Raw genomic sequence first — 18420 nt, forward strand, 5'->3', positions numbered from 1 at the left:
ATGTAAGATATAAGCATATATGTATATAATATATGCATATAATTTAGTTATGGAAATTTTATCATAAGTTAATGTCAGGGATCAGAAAACATTTGCTAGAAATTTTAAGAACATATTTATGTAAAATGGTTGGTGTTTGGTATTCCTGAATTTTGATGTATATTTAGTATAATTGAAAATAGTCATTATTTTCTTTCTTGAATCCTTAGAAGGCTACAACTTTAGTATATCAGTTTATTTTTAATCAGATACACATAGAATATAAACACATGTGGTATATGCTTGAAGAAACAAAGTAATAGATTTGTTTTCCTGAGAATATCTCTTGTAAATGTTGGCCTAAAGAAAATTGGTAGAATTTAAACTTTGCTCTGCTTTGAAAAAAGTAGAAAATTAATCTGAAATTAGCATTTTAATCTGATTTACAGATTGTGTTTATAAAATGTATTCATTATTGTAGTGATTTATCTTTGTTTTTTTAAGTACTTTTCAAAGATACATCTTCATCCTGATGAGTTATCTAATGTAATTTTATTTATTTTTTAGAAGATGTTTTTATACTTTGTTGATCTTAATACTAAGGTTAACATGCAATTCGTTAGCAAATCACAAATTAGCCCTCTGATTCTGCTTCTGGTAAGGAATTTTCTTAGTTTGTCCACACATTCATTAATCTAGTCTGTATGACTCCCAGTATGCAGCTGGACTCCTGCTGTATGCAGTTAGGTGTGGCAGTGTTAAACATTAAAGATAAACTGATTTCTGCATTAGAATGAAGTTTTAACCAGTTGAATTTTAAATCTAATACAAAAACACCAAGTGTATATGGGAGTTGGTCACTTTTCATTATCAAGTGTTTTACTTGGAGAAATAATACATTTCTCACAAGTCATCTTGAGTGGAAAAATGCACAGTCTTTGTGGCCTGGCTTGATGTGAATGTAAATTTTCCCAAATTCCATTTAGAGCTAACCCATAAATTATAAACTAATTTCAATTATTTATTCAATTTCAAAACCTTTTAGAGCTAGGAATTTCATTCATTAAAGCAAAAATTTCAGGGCTTCTGTAGTTGAGGAGCAAAATCTTGATTAATTTTTATGTGGCTACAAATGCTTCTTCGTTTCTCTGGCTGCTAAAATGGAAAATAGCCATAGCCTATGAGTTAGGAAAGTAAAATCGTGGGAAATCAGACACTGTTTCAAATTATGGCATGATCAGTGGAAAGAATAAGAGAACTCATTTAAAGAAATCTTCGTAAGACATTTTGTAGGTAACTGCTATGCATGATTAAGGAATATGTTGAGTTTAAGATATTTTATAAGCACTGTTACCTTTATTCTTAAGGAGATGCTGTAAGTCGCTATTAAAGAAATATATTTTTAGGGTGTATATTATTTACCACATTTAGGAGCTGCCAAATTACTGCCAGATTAGGATGAATCTGACAATTTGTGGTTTTTATACAGACTCATTGTGAAATCTCTGTATTTAGAGACATGAATCATTTACAAAAGACGTTCAGTGGATTTTCTGGCAAGAATATTTATTTGCCCACAGTGTTCCCAAATGACTAATGATACACTGTAGTGTACACACCATAGTTACCTTGTTTGCCAATAGAAACCTTCGAGTTTATGTGTTTGGGGGAGGAGTTGATGTGGACATGGGGAGTAGTTCTTTGTATATGTATTTAATTTTTTAATGTTCTGCATATGTTGTGGGGGAAATTTTATGATTAAAGTCAAAGACAGGTAAGTTCCTTTTGAAGAAATATATTTAAAATGAGTTATCTTAGTGGGTCATGTTTTTGAGGCAAATCTATAAAGAAAATTTCTCTCATATGATTTAAGATTTTACATTGGTGAAGGATTTTTAAATGTGGACACAGCAGTAGAGTAATAGTGATTAAGCCTGGGTTCTGGAGTGAGCCTTGCTGACCTTTGAATTGTAGATCTGTTTACCTGGTAGCGGTGTGAACTTAGATCAGTTATTTCTCTGTCTTCTTGTTCATAAATAGGGCTAAGCACAGTGCCTGTTTCACAGGGGTATTATGTAGAGTGAACTGAGTTAATAAAGAGAACACATTAGCTCAGCATCTTCAACGTTGTATAATCACAAATGTACAAATATTAACAATTATCATAGACTTAAATTGTAACTTAATTGGTAGTATGTTCACATGATTAACTGTTTTCTTTAACATGTATTAAGTTTTTGATGATCTTTTTTTAAGAAAAATCTTATGTGAAGTAATTCGTATTGATTCGATTATAGAGCAGATAGAAATTTGGTAAACATTAGATGATTTTGTTATGAGTAGATGTTTAGCTCATATGCTGATAAAATTAAAGCGTGAGTCATCATTTTCCTCCCATCTGTGTCATCTTTGGCACTTTATAAGGAGTACTGTTTTGATTTCTTACTGAAGCCAATGGTAGACTAAATGGCAAAGCATGAGTTTTGTGATCATTAAGAACTGGGTTTGGATCCCAGTTCTGCCTTATCTCTGGTGATCTTAAGTTCATCGCGATCCCTCAACTTTGGCTGTACTCTTAAGCTTAGGTGGTGGTTAAAGTACTTACCGTTAAGGATTGTTATTGTGACGATTAAATGAGACAATGCATATAAAAGTGTTTTGGTGGTTAGGTCAGGTACAGATTCAAACAACATACAGGATTTTAGAAGTCCTTGCTAATTTTCTATAAGTTACCCCAAATAGTTTATAAATTTAATCTGGGTGTGGATTTTATGGTTTTTTATGAATTTAACTTTTTGGGAAATTAACTGGTTAGCATTTGTGTTCACTTTGTTTTCTGAGTAAATAAAATGGAAGAAAATTAGTAGACTAGGAAACTGTTTACATTGTTATTCATAATTTTATTATTAAGGGTTCTGAAAATGATGTTAAGGGTACCATGTGGTCTAGTGTACAAAATAATTAAAGGTTTTTTTGAATTAATTTTTCTAAGTCAGTCTTTAGGAAGGAAATACTAAGCCTGCTAACTAATTGTATTCATGTCAGAACTTTTGTGTTCTCATTGTTTTATCTTTCTCTTATATCAAAATAGGGTAATTTTGTTAAATGCTTTGAAAGTTGTGGATAGTAACAGACTTACATAGGATTTCTATGTGTCAGGTTTTGTTTAAATATTTTACCATAAATTAATATTTGATGTTCGTAACCTTGATAACAAAGGAGGCTGTGTTAGTATCTCTATGTTATTGATGAAGAAACTGAAACTCAGAGATTAAGTATCTTCCCAAGGTCAAAGCTAGTACATGGCAGAGCCAGGATTTGAACCCACACAGTCAGCAGCAGAGCCAGTGTGCCTAACCCTAACTACTATCCTGCACATCCTTTTTACATTTTTTATGGGAAAGTAAAACATTGATTTAAGATTCTGATACTGTAAAAATCTTAGCATGAAATCTTTTGGAAACTAAATTAATCTGTATAGGTGATTTTTAATTTCTTTACGTGTTTCTTAGTGGATATTCTAAAGTGCATTCCACTCTTAACTGATTCTCAAAGTATTACAACTCTGATGGGTGTGATTAATTTTGTGTGTTTTGATTATTTAAGATGAACTTAATTTTTTTTCATAGATCAACTTAATTTTTGTTTCCTCTGTGTTATCCATGTAAAATTAGATATAAATTTTGAATTACTTTATTGAAACATAATCCATTTAGAAGTGCAGTTATCATAAGTGTGCAGGTTGTTGTATGTTTACAAACCGAATGTATCTATCTTGTGCAGCCAGCTCTCAAATCAAGAAGTAACATTGCTAGCATATCAGAGGTCCCCTCCCCTGCAATTCACTATACTTACTTCTATTTCCATAGAGTAATTTCTCCTTTTTTATCTATAGAATCACCATTGTTTGTAGCTTCTTTTGCTCAGCATTATATTTATAAATTCATTCATATTTTAATTAGGGCTAATATTCCATTGTGTAAATATATATAATTTATTTTACTCATTCAGTTCTTGCTGGCATTTGAGTAGCTTTTTTTTTTTTTTCCACTATTAGGGTTAGTGCTGCTGTGGATATTCTAGTTCCTGTCTTTGTTGAACATATTTGCATCTCTGTTGGGTATATAACTAGGAATAAAATGATCAGGTTTTTTCTATTCTTAGTTTTGACCATGTTTATATAAATCTTAGATTTGGCTTGTCAAAAAGAAGAATGTCTACTGGGATTTGTTGGGTGTTGCTTTGAATCTGTACATGAATTGAAGAGGATTGACAGGTTATCTTTGAGTCACTTAGTCTCCCAAGAATAAACATAGAATCTTTTAGATCCTCTTTAATTTCTTGCAGCAGTATTTTACAGTTTCACTATATCAGTTTAGTATATAGCATGTGAATCCATGATTTGTTAAAATGTATTCCTAAATTTCAGCTTTTTGATGCATCCATTGACTTGATCATGGAACTTTTCCATAGGATTTTTCTCTGTCCTGTTAATCTGATGAAATGGATGGATTTTTCAAGTATTAGAACAACCTCGCATAAACCCCACTTGGTCATTGTTTACTAACCTTTTTAATAAATTGTTGAGCATTACCATTAACTCAGAAAATTTTCTTCAAAAAGTTTTCTTTACTCCTTGCCTCACTCTCACCCCAGTGTCAACTACTGTTGTGGTTTTTCTTTTTTGACTATAGATGAGTTTTGCCTGTTGTAGAACTTTAATGTAATTACAGTGAAACATAATGTACTTTTTTCTGTTTGGCTTCTTTCACTCAGCACGTTTTCAGATTTATCTGGATTGTATATACCAATAGTTTATTCCTTTTCATTACTCAGTAGTATGCAAGGTATGAATATACCACAATTTATGTTTGTTCCTGTTGATGGACACCTGGACTCTTTCCAGTTTGGGCCTCTTATGAGTAAAGCTGCTTCCTGTTTAGTCCTTTTTTGCAGACATATATTGTAACTTCTCTTTCGTAAATACTAGGGAGAAGAATTGCTGGATTTTATAGAAAATTTATGTTTATTGTTTTAAAAACTACCAGGTCTTTTCCCACATCATTTGTATCATTTTATCCTCCACCAACAGTGTATTAGATTATTGGTTGTTTCACATCCTTGCCAATATTTGGAATTGTCAGTGTTACCCATTCTGGTGGGTGTATAGTGGTTTCAGTTTGTTTCCTTGATGGGTAATGAATACTTTCTCATGTGTTTGACTAACATGTTTTCCTCTGTGCACTGTCTATTCTGATCCTTCCTGCATGCTTTTTGAAATTGCCCTGTTTGTCTTTTTGTTTTTTAATTTTTGAGTTCTAGGATTTCTTTTTAGAGTCTGGGTATAAGTCCTTTGTCAGATACATGTTTGACAAATAATTCAATTTTTAAAAATTTGATATAGGTGTATATAGCTTTTTTATCTTTGAATTGTTTTTTTCAGGATATATCCATTTCATGTAAATTGTCAAATTTATTTGCCTAGTTATTTATAATAATATTTCTTTATCATCCTCTTAACTCATGTGTTATCTTGTATTAGTTATTTATTGCTTTATAACAAGTTATCCCTAAACAGTGGCTTAAAATAACCAGTGTTTATTATCTCACAGTTCCTTTGGGTCAGGAATCCAGTATGGCTTAGCTTGGTTAATGTTTAGGTGGGTGCATCTGGCTCGAGGTCTCCCACATTGCTGCAGTCAAGCTTCATCCAGGGCTGTGGTTTTTTGAGAGCTTGATTTGGAGAGGATCCTTGTCCATGCTCACTCATATGGATATAGAATTCTGGATTGACCAGTTTTTTTCCCCACTTCCATCACATTAAGGATGCTGTTCCTCTTTTGGCCTTCATTGTTTCTAATAATAAAGTAGGTGCTTTCATACTGTGCTGTATTTCTGCAACTGTTTTCAAGAATTTTGATCTCTGGTTTTCAGCATGTTTCCCACTATGTGCCTAAGTGTAGCTTGCTTTGTGTTTATCTTCTTTGTGGTTGGCTACAATTTTTGTATCTCTACATTTATTTCACCAAATTTGGAGAATGTTTTATTGACCATTGTTTCTTTAAATACTTCTATCTGCCATACTTCTCTCCTCTCCTTCTGGGCCCCAAATTAGACTTATGATAGATCTTTTAATATTATCCCATAGTTCACCATGGCACACTTAAATTTTTTTTCAATCTTTTCCTTCTGTTCTTCAGATTCAAAAATTTCTGTTGATTTACCTTCAAGTTTAGACTCTTTTCCAATTCGTTGTTAGATCCATCCGGTCAATTTTGTTTTTGAATATTGAAGTTTTTGAATTTGTTCTGTTCTTTTTCATAGTTTCTTTCCTCTGCTGAGCTTATGTATTCTTTAATTTATTCTGAGCATATTTTTTGTTGTTACCTGAGGCATAATTATACCAGCTGTTTTTAAAGACATTGCTAATTTCAACATCTGGGTTATTGCCAGTGTTGGTATCCATTGATTGTTTTTTCTTATCACATTGTTTTAATTAGTTTACAGTTGACAGCAAGAATCCAGTCTTACATTGGAAAATAATTATATTGATGGTTAAATGATATACATCCATTGTCCCCTTGTCTCTTCCAGCAACAACCTTTTTAAAACATAAATGTTTTTACATGATCTCTTTTGTCTTTTACAGGGCATCTTCTCCACATTCAGTTTCATCCAAGTCATTCCGGGATTTCATAGTAGAAGAAAAAAAATCTGTTACTGGCCATAGTTCAGGAGATCATGTCAAAAAAGTGTGTTTTAAAGGAACTGAAAATTCCCAGGCTCCAAAAGTTGTAAGGTAATAAAATAAACATTTTCCTCCTTAAAATGTTCTATGGTGGTTTTACGTTCTGAAATAATCTTTAAAAATTTATGAGGCAGATTTTTATACATTCTTTTAAATTCAAAATTAACCATGTTTACTTTTTTGAAGATTTATTTTGGTATAATTGGCTTACAGTAAGCTGTATGTATTAAAAATATACAAATTGAAGTTTTGGCATATGTATACTGTCGTGAAGCCATCATCACCAACCATTCAAGTCAGTGAATAGAACCCTTATCCTCAGAAGTTTCCTCATGCCCCTTTGTGGTCTTTCGTTCCCCATCCTACTCCCCTTCAGCTATTAACCTGCTCCCGTCAGTGTAAACTAGCTTATATACTCTATAGTTTTTAGATCAGTGGAATCATTCAGCATGTACTTTCTTTTTAATCTTTTACTTAGCACGCATTTTGAGATTCATCCAAGTTGTTATGTGTATCAGTAGTTCTTTTTTTCCTGAGTGATATTTCATTGTGTAGATATAAAACCATCTGTTTATTTGCATCTGTTGGTGGACCTTTGGGGGTTTCCAGCTTTTTCTCTAGCTATATTTGATACTGGTTTTTAAAGTCCATTGTATTTTAAAAAGATGTTTCATATTTTAAATGCCTACATGAAACATGAAAATTAAATATAGTTTTGATATTTTGCTATAACTAGCTTTTCCACCCTGGTATGTAAGTTCTCTTAATCATTGTTCAAAAGTGAACATTCTTAATGTTAGGTAGGCCAATGTTGGAAGAAAAAACTGTTTCAAGTTGGCTGACTAAATGGAATTTTTTATTTCTACTAGTATGACATCTCTCAAAGATATTAATACACTCCCTAGAATATTTTAGACAAAAAATGTAATTAAAATGTCCATTGTGACCAGATTAATGGTTTTGTTTTTCATAATGACAAACATTTTTTCACTGTTTGTCAAACTTTTTTCCCCCTAAGCCTTTTTTAAAAATACAATCTTAAATCCAATTCTGATATATCAGACGGGTAATACAAACTTCTCGGACTGAAGTGAGGAGAGCGATCCAGGCAGCATACTAGTTTAACCTCACCTTACCTGTCTCAAGCCACTCCTGAGGGACTGTCAGTCTTGGAACAGCACTGGAAACTACTGGCTTTAGATGAACTATTTAAGCATAGTTTTACTGTTGATGGCTTTCTTAGTACAACTGTGTACATTTGCAACCAAAGTTCTTGAGCCGTTTACTTACAGTATAGAAAATCAGAGATCAGAAAGGACCTGGAGAAGTCATCTGGTCTAACTTTTCAGATACTTTAGCAGTGGAATGCTATTTTAAAGTAAAAATCTTACATGGAACCCTAAACAGATAAAGTGAGAATGTTGAGGCTGTTTTGATGGGCTCATAAATACAAACTGGGTGCAATGTAAGACATTTGTAGCCTTAAAGTTGACAAATACTTATTAGCTGCTCTGGATCAGACATTACAGTAGGTACAAGAGTTACTGGGGAGCAAAATTAGCATAGCCCCTGCTCATAGAGACCTTACAGTCCAAAGGAGAAGAACAGCCTTACAGAAATGATTAGTTAAATGTGTACAAGTCATGACAAAGAGGAAGTTTATCAGCCTCAACATTCAATTTACTTCTCATTTTAATTGTCTAGAATTAAGAAAATCCTGATTGAAATAAGTTGTTACAAATGACTAAAAAAAAAAAATCAGCTCCTCCTGGCCTTCTATGTCCAGACTACATTTGCGTACCACTTGTCCATATACACACTTACATATTTTGTAGATGTGTCTATTACATACATAATTATAATTCTAAAATGTTCTAAAGTAGTCATGTATATGTATCATGAAGGTTTTCTATTAAGACAAATTTTTAATTAGAAAAAATGTTTTAAAAATTGGTAATTTGTCATCCTCTATGAGCTATTATAGTATTTTAAAAAATTGAGAGTAATGGTCATTTTTGATAGAAGAAAAAAAAAGCCCACAAGAATACCATTAGTTTTGTAAGTTATATGATGAGTAATGTCCTATAGACCATGCTTCTAAATAGGAAGACGTGTAACTTTTCTATTTTTCTAATGTGAGGGATACAAGTCTGCCTGGATTTGTATTCATCTTTCCCTCCTTTCTTGTTCTGCAGTGGAAGTGATCCTTCCCATCTAAGGATAGGCTTTATACCTGCACTTATTTCTTAACCCCTTTCCACTTCAGAAGCCTTAAACTATCAATTACCCTCTCTTTTCTTGTGGATGTTCAGCCTTTTCCCTTTAAGTAGACTCTTCCCATCTGGTTGTGAATATGCTAAGGTCTCTCTCATGTGGAATGGATGGAATAATTAATCCCTCATGCAACACCCATGCTTTTTTCTAGCAATTGTCCTATTATTACCAATTCCCTGCTCCATTCACAGTCATATTTCTCAAAAGAGCTGTCAGTGCCCACTCACTTCTTAATCCATTCTGGCCTCCAGTCCCATTGCTAAGCTGGAACAGTTCAGGCTAAGTTGAGCAGTGACCTCCATTATTGCCAGCACCACGGACTTTTTATATGACTCATCATACTTGAAGTTCACTTATAGGTCATCTTCTCATTTCACCTTACGTTCTTTGTATGCTATTTCATGAGCTTCTTTGTTCGGTTATTAGCTATACACTAAAGACTCCAAGTTAAATTGCCTGCCTACATCTGTCATCTGAGCTTCAGACTTAGTTCTCCATCTGCCTTGATATCTCCATCCTGTACAGACGTTCAGAAACATCTTAAACTTTATGTCCAAAACCCAACTTAACGATTTCCTTGTAGGCTTCTCATAATACCGATATCAAACAAAAATACAGAAAAACATAAAACTAGCTGCTTCTTGATTTTTCTTCCTTGATAAATGTCATTTGCAAGTTTTTGACATGTCCATATCCCTCAGCAATACCCAGTCTATCAGCAGGACATACCTGTTTTATCTCTCAAGTATTTCTCAAATCCATATATATATTTTATCTCCACTGCCACCATCCTCTTTCAGACTACTGTGATCCTTCACTTGTGTCAGCTGAAAAAGCCTCCTAACTTGTCTTGCCATGGCCTTTCTTACTTTTCGACAGTACATTGAACTAATGTGTCCTTTTTAAAATGCAGATCTTACCGCATATGAGAAGAGTTAGAATTCTCATATGCCTTCAAGGCCCACATAGTCTGTTGCCTTCCAACTTCTTTATCTTTTAACATTATCTCTGTATTTTAGCTAACTTGGCCTTCCCTTAGTTTCTCAAATGCCATTTACTTCTTCCCATCTACCTACCTTTTGACTAGTTGAGCCTGACTTCCAATCTCTGTTTAGTCTTATTACTCTTTGGAGGTGTCTGACTTCTCTTACTGGGTCAGCTTCTTGTTATGTCTTCACAGCACTTCCCACTCATCACATTTATCACAGTTACAGTAGTACCCCCTTAGCTGTGGTTTCCCTTTCTGTGGTTTTAGTTACCTGCTGTCAGCTGTAGTCTAAAAATGTTAAAACTTATTTCTGGAATTTTCCATGTAAGTTTTACATTGTGTGCTGTTTTGAGTAGTGTATCAAAATCTCTCACCTTCCTGCTTCATCTTTCCTGGGACGTGAATCACCCGTTGGTCCGGCGTATCCTGTCTTTTAGTCACTTAGTGGCCATCTCAGTGATCAGATCTATTGTTGGGATGCACAGTGCTTGTGTTCAGGTAACCTTTACTTTACTTAATTGCTCCAAAGCATAAGAGGAGTGATGTTGGCAGTTCAGATGTGCCAAAGAGAAGCCATAAAGTGCTTCCTTTAAGTGAAAAAATGGAAAGTTCTCAGCCTAGTAAGGTGAGAAAACAAATTGTATGCTGAGGTTGCTAAGATCTATGGTAAGACTGAATCTTCTATCCGTGAAATTGTGAAGAAAAGAGAAATTCATGCTAGTTTTGCTGTCGTACCTCAAACTGCAGAAGTTGGTTATGATGGGAAAGGCATTACATTTGTACAAGATATTTTGAAAGAGACCACATTCACATAACTTTTATTACAGTATATTGTTATAATAACTGTAATAAAATAAAACAATTATAACTCTTACTGTACCTAATTTATAAATTAAACTTTATCACAGATATGTATATATGGGTAAAAACATACTATGCATGGAGTTCAGCTTCAGGCATCCACCAGGGGATTTAGAATGTATTCCCTGTGGATAAGGAAGGGGGCTACTATAAACTTATTACTAGTGTGATTTTGTAATGTTTTCTGCTACAAGTATTTTAATGTCTGTATATTTAGCTGTCTGTTTAGTGAAAGCAAGGAAGATTGATCTCTTTGCTCATCACTGATGAGAATGTTTCCCCAGCATGTAGTAGGTGGTCAGTGAGCATTTGGCGAATGAGGGGATGAATCAATGAAACAAAATTGTAGCTGTTTCAGGTAACATTTGTTTTTTAATGTAGTGAGTTCTTTTGAATGCCTTTAATGTATAAATTTTAAGATATGAACATTAATTTAACATTATTAAAATTTTATTTTCCTTGGATAAATATTTTTATCATGGAACTTTAAAAATATTAAGGATCTGTGGTTTCATAGTTGACCACTAGAGTGTGCTGTAACATCAGCGCTCTTAATTGAGAAAAAGTTGTGTGTGCTTTCTTTGGAAATTTAGTTAAAGGCATGTATTGATAGTATGTTTTGGTGTTTGGTAATTAAGTGGAAGTTAATGTTTTAAATAGCTGGGTGCTGTCATCTGATCAGTGAGAAAAAACAGCTTAAGTTTCATTTTTAATTTTGTCATAGAAAATAGGTAATCATAAGAGCTTTTTAAAGGAAATAATAAATATTTCACTTTATCTGTTATGTTTCATTAGGTCATCAAATTATGGGACACTTGAGATATCTCTTGGGTGCATATAAAAGTATAATACACAGGCCTGGCCTTAAATGTGTTTGAAATCTAGTTGGTAAATTTAAATGTGCACATGTGGAAGTTAATTGAAAGAACAGGATTAAAATTACAGTAAAATATGACAGTGTTAATGAAGTCACGAAGCAATATATGACTAAGTGTTGTGTGAGTAGTTCTGAGAAGGAAAAAATGACCAACTGGAGTTGTTGGGAAAAACTTTGTTGAGAAAGAAAGGCTTCTATTAGTTCATAAACACTTCTATTCCACCCCAAATATTTGATCATTATATTTATAGTCATACAAATAGTATTAGAAAAATACTGATTTCATTGCTACACATTTTTGAATATAGGATGGGATTTTTAAAAGAAGAGAGGAGAAAGGGCAGTATTAGAGGAAATAGTGGAAATTAAAGCAAGACAGGAATGCTAATGGTTCTTCAGGGAATCAGGGTGGCAGCGATGTAGGGCTCATCTCAGGAAATTCTTGTTTTAATTGTAGAAAATGTGATTTTTCTTTTCCCCCAAGACTAGAGAAACCCAAGAGTGGCATTGTTACTGATGTGAAAAGAAGGGTTTTTGGCATTTCTGTTTGTTTATTGTTACTTCTGTGTTCTTTTTCATTCTAATGTGTTTTCTTTCATTTTCTTTTCACTTAAATACCCCCGATATAATTCTGGGCAGAAAATAAGATTTTGTGTTTCTAATTAGTAGGAAAAACTGCCTGTGAGACAAAAATCATTATATCAACTCTAATCTTATATAAAATACAAAATTATTTTTAAAAAGTAGTAACCTGTATGAGCAAAAAGTAATTTAGTTGTTCTCTTAAAGTCTGACTTTGGCAAGATTAATGTTCTTCAGTTTGAACAAACTCTTTGAAAGATTTTAGCCAGCCCTTTTATGTTGTTTCTGTTTTCAGAAAGCTAACTTTCATACAGATTATCTATTGAGATGTCTATTTCTGTGTTGCAAATACCTAAAGCCTAATAATGCTGATATTTATCATCTGAAAGCTTACAGTGTTTTTTTTGTATTTAATTATAGTTTTGTTTTATTTAACAGTTTTGCTTCATTCTAAGATGAGATTATGAGAGATTTCAAGTTGTTTGAGTAAATTTATAATTAATGAGACTATCCACTGGAAAATCATCAGGGGAAAGAATTCTAGCATTATAATCTTATCGAACAGTTTCAGTTTAATGCTGACAGTAGCCCTCTGTGAACAACACCTATCATATAGGTTTATTACAAGGCATATATCAGATAATTTATATGAAAGTACTTTATAAATTATAAAATGTTACATAGATAACATAAGCTGTGACTGCTTAACTTTGCTTCAACAGGCCTATACAAGATACTTTAGTCCTTATATTCAGTTCTGTTGACATATTTTCAAAGATAATAAATAAGAAGCAGCAACTACAAACTTGCCTTTCTTTGAAAGTGTCGAAACACTTAGCTGATCCCTAGACACCAGGACGATTTTTGAGCTCCAGTTAAGTCATGATCTGCCATTGCTACGCTATGTTATACCTGTCCTAGAGTTTCTGCTTTCTAGCCTTGACTGACTTACGGATCTTTCAAGGGACTTAACCAAGGGGATTTGCATTTAGTCTGGCTAATGTAGTTATCCTGTTCCATTATTTATTTTACACTCATTCTAGTTTAGATGCTCATCATCTCACCACATGCTTATCCCAGCAGCTTTCTAGCTCACCTCCTTGGTCTCATTTTCCTTCTGGCCACAAGTCTTCTTAGACTTCTCTTATTTTTTGGATGCCATAGGTAGGTATCCAGCAGGTTTCAAGTCATAAGACTTCATTAAACTAAGAACCTAATAACTATACCTATTTTCATTTCATTTTTTATTTCAGTACCTGCATCTAGAAGAAAGAAGTTACCAGTAATTCAAAAGAATAAAGAACTTAAACAAACAAGCAAAAAAACCCTCTGCTTTTATTCTGTCCCATACTTAAAATCCTTCAGCTTTTCTGCTTCACTTATTTATTCTCTAGTTACTATTTTCACAAACAACTATGTTCCAGGTGGCTGCTGGACATTGATATACAAAGATGAAAGAAACAGTTCTGTGCCTTGAGAGACTAGTCTAGCAGTTAAGACAGACATGTAAAGACAAGAGCACCACGTGTGAGGTTCTAGAATAGTCGTCAAAATGCTGTGGTGGAGAGAGAAGGGGATCCTTGAGCCAGTCCTTAGAGAATGAAGCACACTTGTAGTGGACTGTATTCCAGACCACCAGGAATAGTAAAAATAAAGGTATCTTTGTGATAATGGAAAATACAGTGTACTTTTGTAAAAGTAAAAAGGCCTGGATTTGAGTTCTGTCTCTGTCATTTAGCCAAGTTGTGAATCAGGCAAATTCTCTAATATTCTTTGAGTATTAGTTTCCTAATCAGTATAATGGAAACAATACATGCTTTCTTCACAGAGTATTGCAAACATTAAATGAGATAATGTGTATGAAAATGCTCTTAGTGAGTTTGCCCATATCAGGACTCAACATTTTAGTTCTTAGTGCATTTTGTACTGTTAATCCAGTCATTTCGTTTATTGAGAAGAACCTACCTTTACCTAAGCCATCAAAATCTTTAACAGTTCTGTGTATTTGTACAATCAAAACCTTATCTCACATGCCACTGTCCTCAGCTTTAATGTCATTTCCTCAGTGAAATTAGCAGCATATACTCTCCTTTATCTGGTGTTAATTTCTCCTGTGAATCAGTAGTACTTTGTATATATATTTTTATAAATATATCAATTATATAATCTCATGTTGTTTTATCATTGCCTAAGTACCTTTTTAAATCTCTTACCATTTTTTTGAGTGGAGGGGACTGAGTTTTAATCAGCCTGTTATTCAGTACCATAGTGTTGGCACATATTCAATAAATACACATAAGTGAATCAAAAAGTCAATATTTTATGTCCTGTTTGTTCACTTTCCGTTGTTAAAACTAGCAAGACCTAAATTCCCTCACAGCTGAAAGAGGGCATTGGGTTAATCTAAGTAATTTCTAGGTATTTTTCTAAGCCTGGAATTCCACAAGTAGGCCAATCCATATAGTTCCTTTGTTAATTCTTCTCCTTACAGGAATGCTTCTTACCCCTACCCCCTCTCCCCACCACCCCCCGCCCTCAATCCTATAGCCCTTTTATCATCTTCTCAATGAGGCCCTCTCAAAAGACCAAAATTCTTTTCTGTTGTATATTATGTCATTTTATATGTTATTTTCTCATGTAGTTTGTGAGTTAGGAGACAGACTGTGTCTTGAATTTTGGTCCTGTTGATAATCCTGAGAGTATCAAAATATTTACTGTATTTAAATCCCTTACAAATTTAGACTATATATTAATCACTCACAAAATTTGGCTGCTAATTACCTGGTTTCTCTGTATTTTGAAACTCGGTGCTAATTTGTCACTTTATTCATAAAATAGTAGTAATGTAAAACATTCTTCACAAAGTTGGCTGTATTTCCTAATATATGTTGATTACAGTAAATGGCTTTATGAATATTATTAGGGAAAAAAGGACCATTCTTGCAAGATCTTCCCCCATGGTATTTTATACACAAGATTTTAAGGCTACCTACAGATTTTTTTGTTCACTTATAGTTTTAAAGGTAAGTTTGACTGCATATATTAACTTGTTTCCTGAGTTAGGGCCTTGGCAACACCTCCTCTGTATTTCTATTAATAAGCAGGTTTACTGATGTTACCAGGGGCTTTAATCTCCAGTTTTGCTATTTGTCTTGCAGATGCTCTACTCATGGTACCCCAGGACCAGAAGGCAACCATATTTCGGATGTGCCACTTGTAGACAGTCCCAAGTAAGTTTCATTGATTGGCTCTGGGACCTCCAAAGCTAGACTGCTGCTTAGCACTGAGAGAAAATATTAAGAAATTGGGAATGATATTGAATAGAGTGAGCTGAATACTCTTCTCTGTCTAGCTTGAGTTAACTTTGTTTAGTTATATTGCTTCACTGCATTACACTTTTTGGTGTTTCCAAAGTTCTCTTTACAGCAGTGATCAAATAAAACATCGTTCTCCTTGTTTCTGTTTCGCACCACGTCGTTCTATAAATGGAATGCAAAAGCTCCCAGGTCCCCTTAAGTTGTGGGTCACAAGAAAAAAATGTAACACTGTTAAAGAGTATTTCAGAGGAGATACTGTGTGCAAAAATTTATGAAGGTCAATGAAAACTCATCATTACTGTCCTTTCAGCCCCTGGCTGTCGTCTTCACTGACTGCTCCTTCCGTGGTGGCTCCAGTCACTTTTGCATCTATTGTAGAAGAAGAACTACAACAGGAAGCAGCTCTTATCAGAAGTCGGGAAAAACCCTTGGCTTTGATTCAGGTAAATAACATGCCTAAACTTAGGGTAGGAACTGTACTGCTTTGCATAGGTGCACATATTTGTCACATTAAAATGTGAATACAGTGTAAAACAAAAACTGAAGCATTCAGCAAGTATTAATTGAAAGTATTCAGGATAATTAATTTAGAACTAATAAATAATGCTAAATATTTTTTGCACTGGTGTTGCTTTGGACTGTTCTAGTTTTTAAAAGTGATCAGTAGAGAACTTGGCATTACCTAGCTGTACATCTAGCTTCTGTACCAGTAAGAGTTCTTAGGTTGTAGGCAACAGACACCAACTTAGGCGAACTTAGGGGCTAACTGGAGAGATGCTGAGCTGAAAAAGCAGAGAGCCAGGCTTAGAAACGTGAGACTCACAGTGGCCCTAGAGAGCTGAAGGATTTAGAAAACTCGTACAGTAATAGAAAGCACCTCACACAACGAGCTGTTGGAATAAATGGATTTGAATAACTATTTTCAGTTTCTTTTTCCTTCTGCTCAAGATTAAAATTCAAAGGAAGGTAGGTATCTGATTATTCTAGCTCAGGCCGCAGCCCTTTTCCTTACCAAGGGGCTAGCGGGACGTCTAGTTTAACTCCGCTGTATCGTATGCATAGAAAATGGTAGTTCCACAGCAGGAAACTGGAAAGCTAACACAACCCTGCTTAGCTTATAATTAAAAAAAGTAAAGGAAGTTTCCTTCCCCTTCCGCCTTTCCAGATTGAGGAGCGCGCGATACAGGATTTACTGGTTTTCTATGAGGCGTTTGGCAACCCTGATGAGTTCGTCGTCGTTGAGAGGACACCGCAGGGACCACTGGCGGTGCCCATGTGGAATAAGCATGGGTGCTAGTTCACCATGGAGTTGAGATACATTTTTCATGAATTGTGATTGTTACAAAGAAATGCTGTGGAAAAAATGTTCTTACAAATTTGGTAACAGATTATTCTAGGTAGAGTAAGAAAGAATCTAATTTCTTTACTGCAGTTTAAGCATATAATGTTTGTATGATTACAAAGAAATTCCTCAGAATTGTGATCTTAGTAACTTTTTATGTAAAAGTGTGTGAGGAAAAACTTACTAGGTTGAGTTTAATAGAATTATTTCTTCTAAATAATCTTAAAAGGAAAACATGAGTGATTGCAGTGTAAAATTTAAGAGTGATGCATTAAAAATAACTTTCCATTTGAGAATGTGGGATAAATAATTTAGAAGATTTTTGCCAAATATCTGTTGTCGCTCTTCTTTTCTTTAATGGGACACTGATGAGCTTACAGTAGAAGCATCGATTACTTCTGATGCATTATGGCCAGCATTGTGTGTTTGCTATAGTAGTTATGTCTCCATTTGAGTCTTTTCATCAGGCTATGAACGTTCTAAGTCTGTTTAAAGCTTGAATGCCATATTTCAGTTTGAACAGCACATTCTCCATTTTGCATTAAACTATGGAATATGGTGGAAAGGAAATAAGAACACTTTTCTGAACAGCCTATTCCAAGATGATAGTTCTTCTATAAGACTTGGAGTTATTGTGGGGAGAGGAGGCCTTATAAAAGCCAAATTGTGAGAGAATCATTTTGTCAAAGTGTTAAAACTTTTTAAAATAAATGCTTAATTATACATACAAGAATTGAATAGTCTGGAAGAAGACTGGTGTATACCTTTACAATGTTACATAATCAGAAATTCCCTGAACCTGGGTTGTATGAATAGACATAGACATTGTTTTCTTTACAGTGTGCTGTTTGGGTTGTTTTTGAGTGGTTCAGTTTTGTTTTTTTTTAATTGTTAAGCCTGTGCTCCTAGTACATGGACAGATTGGGAAGGTTAATGTTGTAGTTTCTGGGACATAATAAGCCTAGGAGAACATACAGGCAAATCACTGCTATAATTAGGATAATGGAAATACGGCTGAAACTAACTCAACACTTGAGCTTTAGCTCCACCCAAGAGCAGCAAACTTGTAAGCAAATGTGCAATAAAAAATCATTTTGACCCATTTCGCTGCTGGTGTGTGTGTGTGTTATCTTGTGCTATGCTGACATCTGTTATAGGAGGAATTACTAATGATTCCTCCTGATATCATATGTTGTAGCCAGTATTTGTTGAAGTTGATGGTTCTGTCCATTCCTTAACTGCTTAAAAAAGGGCAGTTTTCCTAAAATGCACGTGTGAAAACTTTTATATTATGTGTGTTTGAGTAAATTGAGAAGCAGTGAATTTTGTACTGTTTTATTGATGTTGCTGTGGCGAGGGGGAGTGGGCTTTAGGTCTTTACAAGCCTCATTCAGAGCACTGAATGACTTCTACATACTGGGCTATTATATAAAATTTCCTTTGAAAAAATTT

At 34.0% G+C, this 18420-nt stretch overlaps 1 protein-coding gene across 2 annotated transcripts in view; it reads left to right on the forward strand.

Moving 5' to 3' along the window:
• The window catches only part of IBTK (inhibitor of Bruton tyrosine kinase), a 79744-nt gene extending 61674 nt beyond the window's left edge, over window positions 1-18070 (forward strand). For both annotated transcript variants that reach the window (XM_010981292.3, XM_010981293.3), the window contains exons 26-29: window positions 6629-6778; window positions 15468-15539; window positions 15937-16069; window positions 16792-18070. In XM_010981292.3, the coding sequence (XP_010979594.1) occupies window positions 6629-6778; window positions 15468-15539; window positions 15937-16069; window positions 16792-16923 (487 nt within the window). In that variant the 3' untranslated portion in view covers window positions 16924-18070. The remainder of the gene's footprint in view (window positions 1-6628; window positions 6779-15467; window positions 15540-15936; window positions 16070-16791) is intronic.
• The last annotated feature ends 350 nt before the right edge of the window (window positions 18071-18420 follow it).

This window comes from Camelus dromedarius, chromosome 6, assembly GCF_036321535.1.
Source record: "Camelus dromedarius isolate mCamDro1 chromosome 6, mCamDro1.pat, whole genome shotgun sequence".
In the NCBI taxonomy this organism is placed as follows: domain Eukaryota; kingdom Metazoa; phylum Chordata; class Mammalia; order Artiodactyla; family Camelidae; genus Camelus; species Camelus dromedarius.